Raw genomic sequence first — 19,480 nt, forward strand, 5'->3', positions numbered from 1 at the left:
TAAAATTGAGTTTCTAGCCTGTATAGTTACAAAGAAAACTTTAAAAACATTAATGGAGTGTAAAACAATGTAGTGATATCTGCCTGTAAGACTGTCTGAAACAGTAATTCTAACGCAGGAGTAAATGGCCTCATTCATATCCATGAGTGTTAATGCTGAAACTTAATGTCATTAAATGTCAGAACTTTTTAACTGCTAATAACTTTAACAGAAATATTCATCTATTTTTTATTTTATTTTGGGTAGCACTTTAAGGTGCTATACAAACACACATGTTATGGTCCCTGCCCCCAAAAGCATAATCTCTAACAACCTTCTATGCATCCAAAAGTTCTGCCATAATCGCTAGTTTCTTCACACCAACATTCATTATGCAGCTATAAGTTATCAGTACAAAGTTTGTAAAGGATATTGAACATAAAAACGTAAGGTGTAGTGTAAATTTTAATCATAATTTCAAACTAAACATGTAATGTATTGATTATATTATTCATATTCACATTTAACTCAGTTTAAAACCTCCTTTCCTTTATGTGAAGCTGCCAGAGAATTTCTAGTCTGCTGCAAAATCCTTTCCATAGAATTTAGGTCAAGTTTGCCATGAAGTACACTGGAGGGGATTCTTGACTATAACATGCAACATTGTTTATTTGAAAGGTGTAAAGTCCTCCCTAAATATTCTTATTTTCTCATTGCTTTTATTTTTCAGAAAATTCTTCCAGGAGGGAACACATCTTTTGATGTAGTTTTCCTTGCAAGAGTAGTTGGGAATGTAGAGAACACTTTATTTATTAATACTTCCAATCATGGGGTATTTACTTACCAGGTAAGAGAAGAAATGGGAGAATAATCTTTTTAATATTCTTAAAATAGATAACCATATAGGTCTGTGAATATCTTTTGTGAATATGTTTAGTGGCAGGTATAAAAAGTGTTGTTTAGCCATCTAGAGAGGTGCCAAGAAATGGAGAAAAGTACCATAGAATTTGTTGCCTGACTGAGAGCATTAATACTTATAAACACCATTATGCTGACAAATTGCTATATGTAAATACCCCTATCAAAACCTAATACTGAGCATCCTGTCTGAAAAGTTCCCTGAAGACAAAGATATGCAGTAGCTTACCCATTATTACCACAAATTTGTATCTGTTCCTGATTGGAGCAACATTTTTGATAGAATACTTTTTGCAGAAAGCTTATCAATTAAGGGCAAGAGTCTGACCCCCTAACTCATATTGTGGATGCTGTTCAGTGAGAATAAGGGTATCTGAATCCGATATTAAATAACTTCACATATAAGGGTAGTTATTCTTTGTATATCTTGTATGTACTAGGGAGCGCCAAAGGTTCCTCCATATATAATGTGGATGTCTTAGTGTTAAGTTAGGAGGATGGAATTATTCAAAAGGCTGGCAATGTGATAGAGATGTCAACTTCTAGGTCACTTGTAAGTTGATTAAAATAATTAGTAAATTAAGTACTTGCCAGTAGTATATCTACCAATGCTGTTAGGCATATGAGAAATGAGTGGGAAGGAGAAATGGTGATGGGCAAGTAGATTCTGTGACCGGGTTACTAAGCCAGTTTTTGAAAATCTGTACTGAATTCCCTAACAATATATATTTTTTAAAGTAACTGCAGAAGTTATACGCCAGTAATTTTGCTGTTGTTTACTAGATGCCCAATGGGCCAACTTAATATAATAATTCATATGCTAGATTTTAAAGTTTGGTTTTAGTCTGAAGTCACGCAGTAAAATATGACAGAAAGGAGAAGAATAAAGCAGGCAAGATGGACGTAGGTTAAATTGCTCAGTGTATTTTCTTATAGTACTAGGGCAAGGGAGGATTCAGTGAAATTGAAAGACAGAAATTTTAAAACTGATTAAAGGACATTTTTTTTATTCAGCATACAGTTAACCTGTGGAACTCATTGCCACTAAATATAATTCAAGTGAAGAGGTTATAATTTAAAAAAAAAAATTGGCTGTGTGGATAATGAGAACATTTGTAGCTAAAATGGATAGGGTAGTAAAATATAGAGAAATACCCATGTTTCTGCGTGTTAGCCTGCTGCTCAGATACTATGACCGTGAGTGTGATATTAGAACCTATATAAAACAGAGAGGAAGTTTAATTGTTTAGGAAGAAATTACAGTTATTCTGTAACTGTCCTTTATGAGATGTGTTTCACCTTTGTGAAACATCTGGTACTGGCCACTCAGAAAAAATATCGGACCAGAGAGATCAACAATCTGATTTGGCTTTTGTCACTCTCCATGTTCCGTGTTTTTGTGTCAGTAGTTATAGAAATCATACTTTTGGTTGTACACTGAGCCAGCTTGATCTGAAATAAACATGGATTTCCATGATGCCTTTTTAAAATTAATTTTCAGAGTTAGAGCACACTTTAAATTGATGGCATTTATTTGAAAAATTGCTGAGTCTGTCTATTCCCTAAAATTGACACATTTTTTAGATACAATACTAGTTGCAGAAACTAAGACTTTTTTTCTCTGGTTTGAAACAGGTGTTTGGTGTTGGAGTCCCGAACCCTTATCGGTTGCGCCCTTTTATTGGGGCAAGAGTTCCTGTAAATAGCAGTTTTTCTCCAATAATAAATATACATAATCCCCACAGTGAACCTTTGCAGGTGAGCATCAGGTGCCAGTTTCCTGTGTGTGTTTATTTTTTACAGTGTTCACTGAAATTTGTTCACTATTTGCTTTGAAATTGCATAAAAATTACAAAGTGTTTTGTTTAAGAATGCTTCTCTCTCTTTTCTCCTCCCCACCCCCCTTTTCAAAACTCCTTTTCTGGTATTTTGAGCACTACATGCTCTGTATAAAATGCACTAAAGGAGAAAACACTCAGAATTGATTTGATGACTTGATTGTCTACTTTAATATTTTGAGAAGCTGTGTTCAAAGAATTGTACAGAATTACAAATAAACAGGTATGTAAATTTAGGGCTGAATCTTGCAAATTATAAACACTTGCATAACTATACACGCAAGTCCCACTAGAATCATTGGGATTGCTCACAGGCAGAAAATTGAATAGAAGTTTGCATGATTTGGGTTTCTTATGTGAAACTACTCTGTAAAGAGGAAATTTAAAAAATAGAAAAAGCATGAAATTAGCCAATTTAAAAGCACTTTTCATAATACTCGTGTAAAAAATTAAAGTTGACAAGCCACTTTAGAAGTTAGTATATGTGCTTAATCTTTGCCTTCACTGGTAATTAAGGAAAAACATTGATGCAAGCAAAATGCAGTATATTTTCAAAGCAGAGAATAAAGGAAAGTGACTCATTGTTTGAACACAGACAAGTCACTTAACTTCTCTATGCCTGTGTTCTCAACTGTAAAATGGAGTATAATCATTTTTAACCACTTTTGTAAAGTGTTGAGATTTATGGGTGAAAAATATGTCAATTCTAAAACATTAATAAAAAGGGAAAGGGAAAAAGTTTCCTTAAAAATGACTGTTTATTTGTCAAAGACTGTCAGAAGTATTGAAAGTCTGTTGTACACAATAACTAAAACTAAATTTATTTTCCTCTACTGAAGTTAAAAAAAAAATAGATGTAACTTGTCCTAAACTACCTCATTGTGTGAATGGCTTCTTTTTTAAATTTACAGAAATATCTTCTGAGGGCAAAAGTGTTCTAACATTCAGACATAGTTAATGTTGGAAGTGGTAGCTGTGCCTGCCTGGAAAAGAAAACCAATCTTCCACTGATGTGATTTCTGTAAATGTGACACCTTATGTTCTACAAATTTTGGCATACATAGATGTAGAAGGTGCCTGTTTCCTGAAGCTTAACACAGATTTTGCTGATTTCAGATAATTACAAATTTATCAAAATCGGAATAGATCCAACAGACTGGGCTCTTGTGCCTTTGCTGGTCCATTACACTGTTGATGAGATTATAATTTCACATAACTAATGAAAGCTCTTTTTAATATTTGTTTTTTGTCATAGGTGGTAGAAATGTATTCAAGTGGAGGTGATCTCCACCTAGAGCTTCCGACAGGTCAACAAGGGGGTACAAAAAAACTGTGGGTGAGTGGTAATATGTTTTCTAACAGGTTCTATATTCATTTTGGTCTGGTGATTTGTTGTTGTTCAGCAATCATTTCAAAAGTAGATAAGCATACAAATGACTATTATTAAATTGAAGTCAATGGGAGTTGGATCAGATACTTATTTAATTACAGGTGTCTACTCATGTATTTTTCTGAAATGGGAAAAATAGAAAAATATACAGTGATTCATGTTTGGGTCATGATGCCACTTGACCATTGTCATGTATAGGATGTCAAATTATATATATGACTGTTGCAGAGTGAAAGATTCCCAAACAAGAACTTCCACATGTACATCCTTAGTTTATGTATCCGTGGGTGAAGGGGTGTACTGTCACCATTCTAGTTCTGGGCTTGATTAATTTCAGAAATACCTTTTATAGAGGTGTACTCTACCTTCGTTTCTTCTCTACCTCCATTTTGAGATGAGTGGTGCCCTTTTGAAGTGGGACTGACAAAGGCTTTTATCCTTCAGTAGGAAGTTCTATAAAGAAACCAAAATACATTTCAGCAGCTTAAAGCTACATCTTTAAGATACAAAATGCCACATGTTAGAAATGTATGATTGCAGTGCACAGAGTTTGTGGTTATTAAACAGTGTATAAATCACCTTAGAAATCTCTTTGCTATGGCTGACAACCTTTATTAAAGGAGAAACATTTCTTCATTGTCTAAGAGAAAAAAAACCTGCATGTTGTGTTGAATAAAAGCATACACCTATATTTGGTTATGATGGAAATGTACGTTTATTGTATGTTGCTTTTGTATTACTCTGTATTCAAGTGAGTATTTGTGCTATTAAAATTCTCCTCTTAAATATGAACTCCATCCAATGTGAATACAACAAAATTCCACAGTTATGCCTTTATCTTTTTCTGATAAGGTTTGAAAAATTCTTCTGTCCCCTTCTCAGAGTCCCGAGAAAAACTCCTGTTGCAAGGCAACCTAAGCCTTCACTCCAACAGAAGAGGGCTGAGAGTGACCTCTTCCTAAGGCACCACTTTCAGTCCCCCAGTAGCATTGCTAGAGATCAGCATGTGGCACTGTAGAGGGGTTTGGCTCTCTCTGGAGCGGTGGGGAACCATACTGCCTCGCTACTTCCTTTCATTTGTGACGGGGAATTAGCCTGGCCCTGGGAGTCTCTCACCGCGGCAGCAGTTGAGGCAAAACACAACAGTTATTCACGCCCTGTCAGCGGGCAGTAGTGAGTCACGGGCTCAAGTCCTCAGACAGGAGCTGAGCAACTGTTATATAATGAGCAGGCCCAGGCCCTGGGTCAGGGTGGGGCAGCAAAGAGTCAATGGCTCAGGCCCTCAGACAGAGGCTGAGCAAAGGCAAGTAAACAGCAAGTCTCTTGGCTCCGAAGGGCCTGGGAGAGGGGGAGACTGCCACCCACAAGTTGGGTGGCAGGGGGGACGCAGGCCCACCTACTCCACTGCGTCCCAGCCCGGGGCCCTAGCAGCGGCAGAAGGCCTGCTGCTGAGTCAGTGGGGATCCTGGCCGCAACACACTGACATAGGTTCTGGGAGTGCTGCAGCCAGACTAGGGTCGGCTGCTCCCGGGCTACTTCCTAACTCTCCCTCTCTATAGGTACCTGGGTCTGGATGGTGTCCTCCAAGGGGTCAAGCACCATGGGCTCCTCAGGTTAACTGGTGAGGGGTAGGCTTGGCAGCTCCTCTGGGTAACTTGCGAGGGGCAGGCTTGACAGTTCCTCCGGGCTCTGGTCGGTGTCAGGCATCGGCAAGTCAGACCAGTCTTCAGGTCAGCTGCTGATTGCCAGGATCTACCAACCAGGCATCTGGTCTCTTCGGCAGCTGTTCCTCTAGTAAGCTCTGGGGCTGGGCTTCTATACTTCCTGTCCTACACCTTGACCTCTGGGGCGCAGGCACAGGATTCACTGGCTCTGCCCATTTTGGTGTCCGGAGAGGCACGCTTTTCCTCGGGCCAAACATGCTGACACAGAAATCTGAATGTATCTTTGTATTGTGCTGTCGGTAGATTGCTAGCTATCCCTTCTTTTCTTTTTTATAAATATGCAATTATAATCCACTCAATATACTGCTAATTCTTTTTAGAGCATTGTCTACGCATAAAAATGACATCAAATATTCTGAATTTTTTTAATATAATGTGTTTGATGTTGCACCTTATTGGAGCTACTGCATTCTTATTTGTGTCTGTGATTATTTCAAAAGGAAATTCCCCCCTATGAAACAAAGGGAGTGATGAGAGCCAGCTTTTCTTCAAGAGAAGCAGATAATCATACAGCCTTCATTAGAATAAAAACAAATGCCTCAGACAACACAAAATTTATCATTCTTCCTGTTGAAGTAGAGGTTACAACAGGTTTGTAGGAAAATGCAATATTCAAAATATTCAGTTTATATTGCTATACTAGAATAAGAAAATATTATTAATGGTTTTCCTTTTCTTTTTTGTAAAGCTCCAGGAATCTATTCATCAACAGAAATGCTAGATTTTGGTACACTACGAACACAAGGTAAATTGTACTTAGGGTTTCTCGTTCTAGGTTTTAAAAATTAAATTCCACCCCAAAAAAATAAGATTGTAGAAAATATACATAGAAAATTCCTAGCTCGTCATTAACGAAAATTATTTGTGGAGGGGAATGGTGAACCCCAAAGATCCTTCTGTGTCTGCTGAGCTTTATTTGTGCTTGTCTTCACAGGCGGGTTTTTTTTAATGTAATTAAAGGAAAATGACTTTTAAAATGCCATTTAAAACTGATTTTTTTCCTCCTAATAATAAATAATCCAAAATGTAGTAAAAAAATAAATACTTAACATCAGATAAAATATAAAACTAAAACCAAAAAAATAACTTGGGTCTGATTTTCAAAGATGGATGGATGTGATTGCAGATGTCAAGCTGTCATAACTATAAAGGGAAGGGCAACAGCCCTCCTGTGTACAATACTATAAAATCCCTCCTGGCCAGAGACTCCAAAATCCTTTTACCTGTAAAGGGTTAAGAAGCTCAGGTAACCTGGCGGACACCTGACCCAAAGGAAAAATAAGGGGACATGATACTTTCAAATCTTGGTGGGGGGAAGGCTTTTGTTTTGGGGTTGTTCGCTCTTGGGACTAAGAGGGACCAGACATCAATCCAGGCTCTCCAAATCTTTCTGAACAAGTCTCTCATATTTCAGACTTGTAAGTAAACAGCCAGGCAAGGCGTGTTAGTTTTTATCTTTGTTTTCTCAACTTGTAAATGTACTTTTTGCTAGGGTGTTTACCTCTGTTTGCTGTAACTTTGAACCTAAAGCTAGAGTGGGGTCCTCTGGGCTCTTTAAGTTTGATTACCCTGTAAAATTATTTCCCATCCTGATTTTACAGAGATGATTTTTACCTTTTTCTTTAATTAAAAGCCTTCTTTTTAAGAACCTGATTGATTTTTCCTTGTTTTAGATCCAAGGGGGTTGGATCTTGATCCCTCAGGAGTTGGTGGGAGAAAGGAGGGGGGATGGTTAATTTCTCCTTGTTTTAAGATCCAAGGGGTTTGGATCTGTATTCACCAGGGAATTGGTGAAGAGTCTCTCAAGGCTTCCCAGGGAAGGGAATTAGCACATTGGGAGTGGTGGCAGCGGATCAGATCTAAGCTGGTAGTTAAACTTAGAAGTTTCATGCAGGCCCCCACATTTGTACCCTAAAGTTCAGAGTGGGGAAGCAGCCTTGACAAGCTCATGTGCAAAAATATTATCAGTGCATGCAAATAAGCGGTTAAATATGTGGCTATATGCAAATAATTTGTATGCCCTATTATAATACTAATGGTATCATAGACAAATTAGGCCGGCACAGTTGCACATACCTAACTCTAAGAACTAGGTCCATACAGATTATTTCCTTAACTTTTGAGTGAGGTTTTTGTTTTTTAGGTGACTTAAGAGTTTTGCAACATTGTACACAAATGTTAGAATATATTCTAACTTAAAGGTTTTCAATCTTTTTTTCATTTGTGCACCCCACATTTTTTTTTTTTTTTCAAAAGAACGTGCAGACCCCTTCGGAAATCTTACACATAGTCTGTGCATCCCCAGGGGTCCACAGACCACAGGTTAAAAACTACTTTTCTAAATGAATTGAATTTGCTGTTCTGATTTAATCTTCGTTGAAATATTGGTCAATTACATGATTATGAAATCTTGGCACAAGTGTTTATATAGTTAGAGATTAAATGTGAACAAAAAATCTGTTCATGTTCAGTATGTGCATCAGAGAAAGCAATACATAGGTGTCAGATGGTAATAACTTGCAACTTTGCTAAAAGAAAAAAATCCATCTTTGGTGGATAGGAAAAGACAGAACTAGTGGGTGGTTTGGTTTTTTTTTTAGAGTGGGTTGCTTCTGAAATGTTGTTATTGAGTGATTCTTTCATTTTATATGGAATGATGTCCATGTAATCATTTTATCGGGTGAACATTGGTGTAGTAGAGCCGCAGTTGCTCATTGTAACATTATTATCCTGCTGAATTCTTTTTGATTTAGAAATCAGAATGATTGAAGTACATAAAATGTACTTAATACATAGAAACATAGTTTTAAAAACGTAACATACTCTTATGAATAACAAGTTTCTGACTGGCTGAACTGTTTTTAAAGTTTCATATAGAATAATGTTCAATTTGTGCAGAAATCTGGTTGGAACAGATTGCTTTTTGTATGATGGATTATACAGTGGTATGACCTGATAATTAATTTGTCTTTGTTTTTAACAGACATGCCAAAAATTTTAAATCTACATTTATTAAATTCAGGAACAAAGGATGTACCAATTACAGTAAGTTTTATTTCTTTTTAATTTCACACGTTTTGTTTAGTTTTATGAAAGGAAGAGGACTGTGTCCAAACTTTCTTTCATTGATATTAACATGATATAGTCCACTAAGTGGTGGTCAAGGTTGAATTCTAGGAAACGTACTTTGTTTCTTTTCCCTGAATTGGTATCCCAGGCTTCTAAACAGTCCAGTGGCTCATTACCAAGATATAGCTTGAAGTCTTTCTGACATTGACTCTAGAAATTGCAACATGTTTCGCTTAATTTCTTATGTTTTTACTTTCATTATCAGTTCAAACTGCCTGCCTACCTTCTTAGTCTTATTAAAGCAGTACATCCTGAGGTTGCATATATAATTCTTTGGCTTCTTGAAGCTTCTCCTCTCACCAGTTAGCAAGCTGCAGTAGGTCTAGCAGGACAGATAATGAAGGGATTAACTCTGCCATACTCTTGTCCTCTCACCAGCCCCAGTGGAAGCCTCTGGGCCCTGTGTGCCCCTCTACACTCACACTCTATGTGGCAAAGTAGGTATCAACAGAAGCCTACAGAAAGCCCCTTGAAGCGTCTACACTTTTTAGTTTGCCAACAGCAGCTTCAGCATGAGGGGCAAGTCCCCAGGGCTTTCCATCTTCCTCTCCTCACAGTGTTGTACTATCCAGAGTTTTGGAATTTATCTGCATTTGCTGTTTTGCCATTGGTTGTTGGCCCTGTCTTCATCCTGCCCCACCATCACTACCCTTCTGTTGCCTGGTTTCTCTTCCTGCCTTCTGTGCTTCTCACTTTCCTTCCCTCTCTCCCTCTGCTGTTTCTTCCACCTCTCCCCAGTCTTTTAACCCTACAATCACACCTCTTCCCACCACTTTCCATCCCCATTTGAACCCCACGGAGGGCCCCTATGAACAAGTAATACAAGGTCTAATACCAAAGCTAAAAACATAAATCCATCAAGATCCTTAATCTCTCTAATTCTCGGCTCTCTATGAGCTGAGGGGTGAAAACATTTCTTTGCAATCACATTTTGTTCTCATTACGTCTATCATCACCCTTACCCCCTCTCTGCCTTCTTTTTCTTTTTCCCTTTTGCATTTTCCCTGTTTGTTTTGTGGGGGCAGGAACTGTTACTTTTGTGGTCTGTAAAGTATCTAGCGCACTTCATGAATGCAATATATGTTATTTTGCTAGTGATACCGGTTGCTTGAATCTAAATATGGTTATGAGTTACTACCTTCTTCATGCATCTCCAGAAAAGGTCCATCTATCTGTGAGGTTGTGGTATCTGCATAAGTGTAGCTTTATATCTTGTTCTTGATCATTAGGAAACTATTTGATTATCACCTGTTCCAGATGAGATTGTTTGTCACTTTCTTACACATTAACTAGTGCTTTTTTGGCTCTATGATTACTTTATTATAGTGTCCACTTTTACAAGCTGTTACCATTGCAAGAATAAATGTTTTGGCACTTTGATAAATATGAGATATGTTTTTCAAGGTTTTGGACAGGGAGTTGTACGTTTTGATTTGCACCTAATTCCTTGGACATAACCTGAGATGTGTTTTTATTCAAAAGAATCAACTACTGTATTGGTGTGATATTTATGGACTGTAGTCTTTTAGCATTTCAGACAGAGCTTGAATTTCTATTACCTTTCCAGCCAAACTGATTCCAGAGCAGCTAGTATGGGTATGGGTTCTTTCCTTAAACTCCTGTGAATGGGGCTCCTTCTAGAATGGTTAAGACATATACTGTTGGCCTTCTAGAGCTTATGTTCCAAAGCAGGTCACAAGCAAGGAACAAGTCTGTCACAAATTTTATTTTAATGTCGAGAAAAGACAGTGTCTATATTTAGCGTACATCTAAGCTGGCTGCTAATGAAAAGAAGTATCTGCAGGTTATCCATGTACACACTAATAGCATTGTAGCCAAAGTTACTATATTCTTTCTTTTGTGCGTACATAGCCAGGCCAATTGAACATATTACCTGGTAGTAGAAGCCTATAAAAAAACTAAACACAAAATCACTTTGACTCGTTCTGAATTCTGTGGCTGATCAAAGAATTTACTCTTAATTTTTATTCTGGAGAGAATCATATTTACTTTCCTGTTGGCTGGATAATATTTAGCAACCTTTTAGTGGTTCAACAGTGTGACAGTGTCAAAATTTTATTAAAAACTTGTCATTGGTTATTTTTTGTCTGTTTATGTTCTAGAATGAACATTTAACAGTTCTGTAACTTGGTAAATTTCTTTATTAAACACATTTGGTTGCTAGAACAGAACTTTGCTCCTGTTGGCACAGCAGATACTAGTACAGACATGCTGCTCTCCCTGCATAAGTACTTGGAAAGTTGTGCTGTTTAGTAAGGGGAGTTTCATGCATGTGGGAAGAGCAACATACGGAAGCTGAGATCCATCATAGGAATATGAGAGCACAGTATACCTACCAAGGTATATAATCCGTATCACTTGCCCAGTGCTTCATACAGAAATAACTATTTTTCTCCTTTCCAGTCTATATGAGAAATACATGATTCATCTATAGGTGTTTTTGTTTATGTGTATGTTTATTATTTGGGGCAGGGGGTGAGCGACAAAATGGAGGGGAAGCTAAGTTAAGGAAATGCTTTCTTAAAAGTTAGCCATTAGGGGCGTTATGTGGTAAGGTTTCAGTTTCTGTGAAAGTTGGCAAGTTTATGCCCCCCTCTAGGTTGAGGATTCAGTCCAGGGTTTAGCTGTCGGTTTTTGAGTCTGATTAACGGAAGGTAGGGGGAAGAAGAGAAGAAGGAATTTTCCAGTTCTTTCACCATAACTATACTATAGCTTCATTGTTCACACTCCAAGGAAGGTATAGGAGGTATAAGTTTTCAGATATGTTGTTACCTATTGATTGGGCACACAGTAAAAGTGAATGTCATTTAGTTAAGCTGGATCGGTAAGTTGGAACATCCGCATGGAAGTCTGAGTGCAACAGTCCGTGGCAGATCCAAATGTTGTGTAGTTTGGCTACTTGAAACTTTTCCTTGTGTGGTCATATGGCAGTTGCTGGTTTACATAGGCAGGCTGGACTGATGGCCCAGCATTCATTCTTGGTGAGAGGTCTTCAGCTTTGGAATATCATTCCTGTGCCTTCCCTGGGTGCAGATTTGGTGACTTTCTAGGAACACTACACCTCTACCCCGATATAACGCTGTCCTCGGGAGCCAAAAAATCTTACCGCGTTATAGGTGAAACCACGTTATATCGAACTTGCTTTGATCCGCCGGAGTGTGCAGCCCCGGAGCACTGCTTTACCACATTATATACAAATTCGTGTTATATCGGGGTAGAGGTATATAAGAAACTTGTTTTCTAAGGTAGTATTTAGATGAGAGTTTTAATTTGGGGGGAAATGAGATTTTGTTTTAGATTTAAGAAGGCCTTTGAGGTGGTTGGTTGTTCCTTAATCTCTCCAATTTGAATTAATTTGCTTTTAAATGTTTTAATGTTTTAATTTATGTGGAGAATTTGAGAGCTACAAATGAAAACAATTAAGGAATTTTGGACAGCAACAGAACTTAGTAATACAAACATTAATTCCTTTCAATGAGTTTCAGCCATGAGGTAAGCATTTTGAGGAGTCCACCTACAGAACTTTGGTGCACCACTGATGTTGAGTTACATGCATTTCTAAAATTTCCTACTTTCCTGACAGAACTACATAAAGAATCTTGTATATAGAATGAACTGTCCTTTTAAATATTTCCAAACTTTAATTGCTGGATATAACTTTTTTATAATTTTTAACTTTGGCTATTAAGGAACAGATAAAAGTTTAGTATCAGAGGGGTAGCCGTGTTAGTCTGGATCTGTAAAAAGCAACAGAGAGTCCTGTGGCACCTTTAAGACTAACAGATGTATTGGAGCATAAGCTTTTGTGGGTGAATACCCACTTTGTCAGACGCATGTAATGGAAATTTCCAGAGGCAGGTATAAATATGCAGGCAAGAATCAGTCTGGAGATAACGAGGTTAGTACAATCAGGGAGGGTGAGGTCCTCTGCTAGCAGTTGAGGTGTGAACACCAAGGGAGGAGAAACTGCTTTTATAGTTGGCTAGCCATTCACAGTCTTTGTTTAATCCTGATCTGATGGTGTCAAATTTGCAAATGAACTGAAGCTCTCAGCAGTTTCTCTTTGGAGTCTGGTCCTGAAGTTTTTTTGCTGTAAGATGGCTACCTTTACATCTGCTATTGTGTGGCCAGGGAGGTTGAAGTATTCTCCTACAGGTTTTTGTATATTGCCATTCCTGATATCTGACTTGTGTCCATTTATCCTTTTACGTTGTGACTGTCCAGTTTGGCCAATGTACATAGCAGAAGGGCATTGCTGGCACATGATGGCATATATAACATTGGTGGACGTGCAGGTGAATGAACCGGTGATGTTGTAGCTGACCTGGTTAGGTCCTGTGATAGTGTTGCTGGTGTAGATATGTGGGCAGAGTTGGCATTGAGGTTTGTTGCATGGATTGGTTCCTGAGTTAGAGTTGTTATGGTGCGGTGTGTGCTTGCTTGTGAGAATATGCTAAAGGTTCGCGGGTTGTCTGTGGGCGAGGACTGGCCTGCCTCCCAAGGTCTGTGAAAGCGTGAAACTCAGATAAGTTACTGTGCCTCAATCAGTTGAATATGCAAGAACCATTAAAAACTGTTATCCATTGCTTTAGGGGAGGTACAAATGGCCATAAAATGTGAGTTCTGTGCTTGTTTACAGCACCTTCAAAGGTTTTTTTTATTTTGCAACACACACAGTTCTCTCCAGGGAGCTGGTAATATATGTGATTCATGAATAGACGCATCAAGGTCATCTGTACTACACCAGAGCATATTTGACCATAAAACCCAGTACCTCTTAATCCAAAGACACACATCTCTTCCACTTAACTGAAAGAGACTGTTTGTTAGCTGTACAGTAGAACCTCAGATATATGAGCACCTGGGGAATGGAGGTTGTTCGTAACTCTGAACAAAACATTATGGTTGTTCTTTCAGAAGCTTACAACTGAACATTTACTTAATACAGCTTTGAAACTTTACTATGCAGAAGAAAAATGCTGCTTTACCTTTATTTTTTAGTAGTTTACATTTAAACACAGTCCTGTGTGGTGTTTGTTTTTGTTTTTTGCTTTTTGTCTCTGCTGCTTCCTGATTGCATACTTCCGGCTCCAAATGAGGTGTGTGATTGACTGGTCAGTTCGTAACTCTGGTGTTTGTAACTCTGAAGTTCTACTGTAGTAGTGTTGGGCTGGTTGCATCTGGAAGCCAGACACTCAAGGGCATCTGATCTAGTTTGGATATGTCTGATAACTCATCTAGCAGAAAGCAGTAATATAGATATACAAGATTTTAGAAATTGACTTCTTTAAATGAAGAAAATCCCAGCAACTTTTATTAAATAACATGGTACTGATATATTCAAGATCCTGAACTACTCTGTTGTATGACATTGGGACCTCTTCAATTAAGCTGTGGCTAATCACAGTGACAGAATGACTTCCTAACCATGTTCATTGACTGACTCCTTTCACAACTTTAATACCGTTTCCACTCACTTTAGAACATTAAAATGCTGTTGGAATCTGAAAAGTGACCCTGTAAAATTGTAGAATTCCATGTGTAGTATCTGACGTGACAAATAAATTTTCTCAGTATTCAAGTAACTTTTTTTTTTTCTAACGGCCAGCTCTGCAAATTCAACCTACACTCTGAGTCAAGCTGGGATCATTGCCTTGTGAATCATCAAATGGCACAACCTTTATTGATTAACTTTAAATACTTAACAGTTCTGTTGATGTGTGAACCGGAAAAGAAGCTAGTTTTCTTCTGTAGGTGTATTAGCTCTGCAGCATTAGCAACAGAAAAATCTTAGCTATTATAAAAGTAAGATAAAACTCACTGCCTGTGTGTATTGTATCATTTTTTACATAGTCACTTTTCTCCCCATAACCACACGTGGATTCACCTAATATTGTTAGTGGAAAGTTCTGTATTACCCACTTTACTGGATGTTAACTTGACTAATTCAGAGTCCTTTGACAAGTTCCCAAGCCTCTTAATCTTACAATGCCGTCTTCATTATAGTGAATATTAAACTGTAAAAAAAGCTGCAAATGCTGTTCACCTGATCATTTGGAAAAATACAAAAAGCTGTGCACTGTTTTGGTGGTGGTTGTAAATTTTCAGCAAATTAACTGTTTAATATTTTGGCTTCTGTTTGCAGAGTGTTAGACCCACACCACAAAATGAAGCTATAACAGTACACTTTAAGCCAGTTACATTAAAAGCTTCTGAAAGTAAATATACCAAAGTTGCAAGCATTAGTTTTGATGGTAAGTATTTTTTCTTTCTTTGTAGAAATTTTAAAATATTTCTAAAGAGCTACTGAAATCTCATGAAAATTTTAAAAATACTTTTTTGGAAAAATGTATGTCCTGAGTCATATTTCTAAGGAAAGTGAGTAATTCCTTCTCATGTCAGAATTTTGTTGATTCATGTGACTTCAAAACTGGTTTCTTTGGAAATAATTATGGCATGTAAAACTGTAAGTTAGTAGCAGGAATAGATGAATTCTAAAGTACTCCATCTTGTAAACATTTAAAAAAAAATGGAATAGCAAAATTACTTGGATGCATAAGCAGAATTGTTTGTAGAATATATCTGTTTTTAGTTGACTAACTGTTAAAGGTAAAACAGAATCATTGATGGTAAAAATTAGGTATTTATGAATTTCAAGAAAGCAGATACATCCTGTCCAAATTCCTATTACTAAAGTATAAGGAACGTATCATTTCTTGGATCTTCAGTATTTTCCAACATCAGAGCAGAAAACTTTCAATTTGGGGCAATCCCAGAAGATATGAAAATAATTCCATATACCATGGAATCCTCTCCAGCATTCTGCTATGAATTTTAAATCTATTTTGTTTTGAAAGATTGGTGTGCAAAATAAAACTTCCACTGGTATTCTTTCCATCAGGGAGAGCACATACTGCTCACAGTGGCTATCACTTATATCCCTCCTGTCCATTGGAGAGACTTGGTGGTTCATTTCCTTTTCCAACCTAACCTCGTGTGGTCAATATTGCCCTGCAATTTTATTGGGAAAACTGCATTAAAACATACCTGTTTTCTACCAAAATTTTTATTGAGTTATCAGAATAAGTGTTTGACGCATCCACAAGTTATTACAGTAAAAATATTACAGGGTGTAGTATCTCTCTCAGGCTGAAATTATTCAGAATGGAGGTTTGTGTTTGGATATCATTAATTTTGAGATGAACCAAGATAAAATGTTGGGAGACTCCCCAAGTGAATTATGATCATTGCAACTTTTAAGAGCATAATATTAAAATTTTGTAAGAAGAGAGTGAAATAAGAAGTTAGGACACAAATTCTAGATTTGCCAAATTTCCCCAGCTTGAGGCAAGGATTTGTCCAGATTTAGAAATTTGAAGAAAAAACAGATTATTGAGACAGAGATAAAATGAGTGTGGTAGGCACTTTAAGTTGCTTAGTGTGAAGTTGCAGACTCAGCTGGGTACAACATTCTGTCTAATAAACCATTTGCAGCATTTAAGTGGTTGGCTAATGGGTTGGCTTAATGAAGAGGACCTATTCTTAACATTTTTCTGATTTCACTGCCCTAATATATGAAAATGGTAGGTGTTTGTGGCTTCCACCAGCCAATATTCATGACTTCATTAACTGCTTTCTTGTGGTGTTTCTACAAGCATGATATTCTGCTTGCTGAGACACCTTGGGAACAACCCCCAAGGCTTCTGTCTTGTTTCAGCTTGTGCTATGTCTGAGTCCTTGCAAGCACTGTGGTTTTGCTTATTTCTATAGTCTTCCAGGTTAAAACATCCAGGTTTTTTTCTTTCCTTATTTAGTAATACTGGATCCCTGTGACTTTTATTTGAGGTTTATTCAATGCCACTCCCTGAAATTTCCTTAGGGAAAAGATTCAGTTTCCTCCCCCATCATAACCCTATCTCACAAGTAGCTTTCTCTTATTCACATTTATTTTCCTTGCCCCCTGATAGAGTAACTTGTTGGCTAATTCCTTGTCTACTTCAGCAAGGCTCAAATTGGGACTTAATTTTGTTGCACTCTGCTCCCAATAACTACTGGTCTGAGAGTTTGGACTGAGTATTTTTTTTTAAATCACTGCCAAACATCCAGTATGATTGTTTGCTTAAAAATATTCAGCCTTAAGAATCTCTCCAGCTCCACCATATGCAGACTATTGATACTAGTAAATGTCTCTTAATGGAAAGTATCTCATCTAGTAGCAAAAGGTAATCTTGAAGCAGTTCTTGAGAATAAGGAATGTGAAGATGGAGGTCACACGATTTTTAAATAACTGTGCCCTGGTCTATTAGTGACTAAGGTACCCATCTTCTTATGCATATAAAGAAAAAAATTACAGCTTTAGTATTTTATGTATAAATCATTTAGGTGAGAAAAATGATCCTACTACTGGTTTGCAGCAGTTAACTTTTAATGGCAGCTTTAATTGCTTAACAATGAAATTTTAAGAATAAAGAATAGCTGTTGATTTACTATTTTATGTAAATAAAGTGATCACAGAAACGATTTTGTTCTTTGTCGTACATGTGCAGCATCAAAAGCAAAAAGACCTTCTCAGTCTTCTGGAAAAATAACTGTTAAAGCAAAAGAGAAGAGTTATTCAAAACTTGAAATTCCATATCAAGCAGAAATATTAGATGGGTAAGTCTGTATAAACTGATTGCTGATTAAAAATTAAACACCGAGAATCAGACGCTTTTCTTTTATTGTGTTTTGTGGAATAAGATGGTTGTTCATGTACTCTTAACTATGGAGTCCTTCCAGTAGCACAGCTGCTGGTTCTAATTTTCTTTCTTGGGATAGCAGATGAGCTAGTGTTACTCAGTAATACATAAGCAAATTTCAAGATTTGGACTCTCAGTGGCTTTCATGAGTCATTTACCTAAGTGGCTTATGCTACGTATATCATATTTTCAGAATGCAAACTTATATCACTTGCTCTTCTATTCTAAAACGTTTGAACAATCACTGTTTTGTGCTTGGATTGCCCTGCCACTGTAGCCTGAAGCAAGGGTAGAGAGTATACACTGGGAGAGCCATCCCTTTTGCGTGAATTGCCTGCTTTTAGTCTTTGGATGTAAAGAGCACAGGAGAATTATTTTTGAGGAAAATCTGAAGTTTTTGATACATTTTTCTTTTTAAATAGATATTTGGGATTTGATCATGCTGCCACATTGTTTCACATCCGGGATAGTCCTGCTGACTCTGTGGAAAGGCCAATCTATCTTACAAATACATTCAGTTTTGCAGTCCTCATTCATGATGTTGTGTTACCAGAAGAAGTAAAAACAATGTTTAAAGTAAGCCCAATTCCAATGAAAGTTTTCCCTAATATTAAATATTTAATGAACTGTACTATATTAAATTTTAACATTGATGTTATTTCTTCACTAATTTAGGTCCAGAACTTCAGCAAACCAGTCTTGATACCACCTAATGAATCCATATATATTTTCACACTTTATTTTATGCCTTCCACGTCATCTGTTCATGTAGATAACAATATTTTACTTATCACCAACGCTTCTAAATTTCAACTGCCTGTGCGAGCATACACAGGTTTTTTAGATGTAAGTATTTTTTCCTTGAAATTTCACGCTAGATCAAAGAATACTAATTTGATTTCCTTGGTCTTTCTCCATGGTAGCTGTTCAACTCCTTTGTGATTTAAAACAAAAAAGCAAACTAAATTTTACTGTCCCTTTCCCCATAACATTCTCAACGTACTAAATAATTTGTCAGGGATTGGTTTAATGTGGTGAGTTTTTTCCCTGTTTTTTTCCATACTTTCTCAGTTTTGTGGTTTGTTTGGTCCATGGATAGAATAAAGCATAGTCCCAGATTTTTAATGCTTTCACTTATTAATGAATTTGTTAGTGAACTCTGATTTTGAATGTACTGTGTATTTTTAAGTGCAGCTATAATGCCTTTCTTAATCTCTCTAGTACTTTGTATTACCCCCCAAACTCGAGGAACGTTTCATAGATTTTGGCATATTGAGTGCAACAGAAACTACTAGCATTTTATTTGCAATCATCAACAGTAATCCCATTGAGGTAAGAATCAACATATTTTAAATTCCTGTTTGTTGTAGTAAATTTTTGCATCTATGTCATTGCTGAGATTGTCATCTTTGTCTTTTTTAAGCTGGCTATAAAAAGCTGGCATGTTATAGGGGATGGCTTGACTGTAGAACTCCTGGTTACTGAAAAAGGCAATAGAACCACAATAATTGCAAACCTTCCAGAATTAGAAAATGCCAGTGTATCTGATCAATCTTCAGTAAGTAAACTCTTCTTTTTGAGTCCTTAATTAAAAGCTGCATGTAGCACATTGATAAGGGATGATAAATAATGTAGCAATGAATGACGTAAGTATAACTCTCTGTCATGAAGATATTCACAGGATAAGGAACAAGGTAGCATGTTTTGAATAGAAGGTAAAATAAATTTTGTTCGTATGTGGGA

At 37.0% G+C, this 19,480-nt stretch overlaps 1 protein-coding gene across 3 annotated transcripts in view; it reads left to right on the plus strand.

Annotated features, from left to right (window-relative positions):
* TMEM131 (transmembrane protein 131) overlaps positions 1-19,480 on the plus strand; it is a 171,486-nt gene that overhangs the window by 103,671 nt on the left and 48,335 nt on the right. For all 3 annotated transcript variants that reach the window (XM_042840820.2, XM_008167357.4, XM_024104406.3), the window contains exons 6-17: positions 710-826; positions 2,533-2,655; positions 3,991-4,071; positions 6,290-6,440; positions 6,538-6,594; positions 8,833-8,894; positions 15,145-15,253; positions 17,546-17,654; positions 18,160-18,313; positions 18,413-18,583; positions 18,959-19,069; positions 19,161-19,295. In XM_042840820.2, the coding sequence (XP_042696754.2) occupies positions 710-826; positions 2,533-2,655; positions 3,991-4,071; positions 6,290-6,440; positions 6,538-6,594; positions 8,833-8,894; positions 15,145-15,253; positions 17,546-17,654; positions 18,160-18,313; positions 18,413-18,583; positions 18,959-19,069; positions 19,161-19,295 (1,380 nt within the window). The remainder of the gene's footprint in view (positions 1-709; positions 827-2,532; positions 2,656-3,990; positions 4,072-6,289; positions 6,441-6,537; positions 6,595-8,832; positions 8,895-15,144; positions 15,254-17,545; positions 17,655-18,159; positions 18,314-18,412; positions 18,584-18,958; positions 19,070-19,160; positions 19,296-19,480) is intronic.

The sequence above is a fragment of the Chrysemys picta genome, chromosome 1 (assembly GCF_011386835.1).
Source record: "Chrysemys picta bellii isolate R12L10 chromosome 1, ASM1138683v2, whole genome shotgun sequence".
In the NCBI taxonomy this organism is placed as follows: Eukaryota; Metazoa; Chordata; order Testudines; family Emydidae; genus Chrysemys; species Chrysemys picta.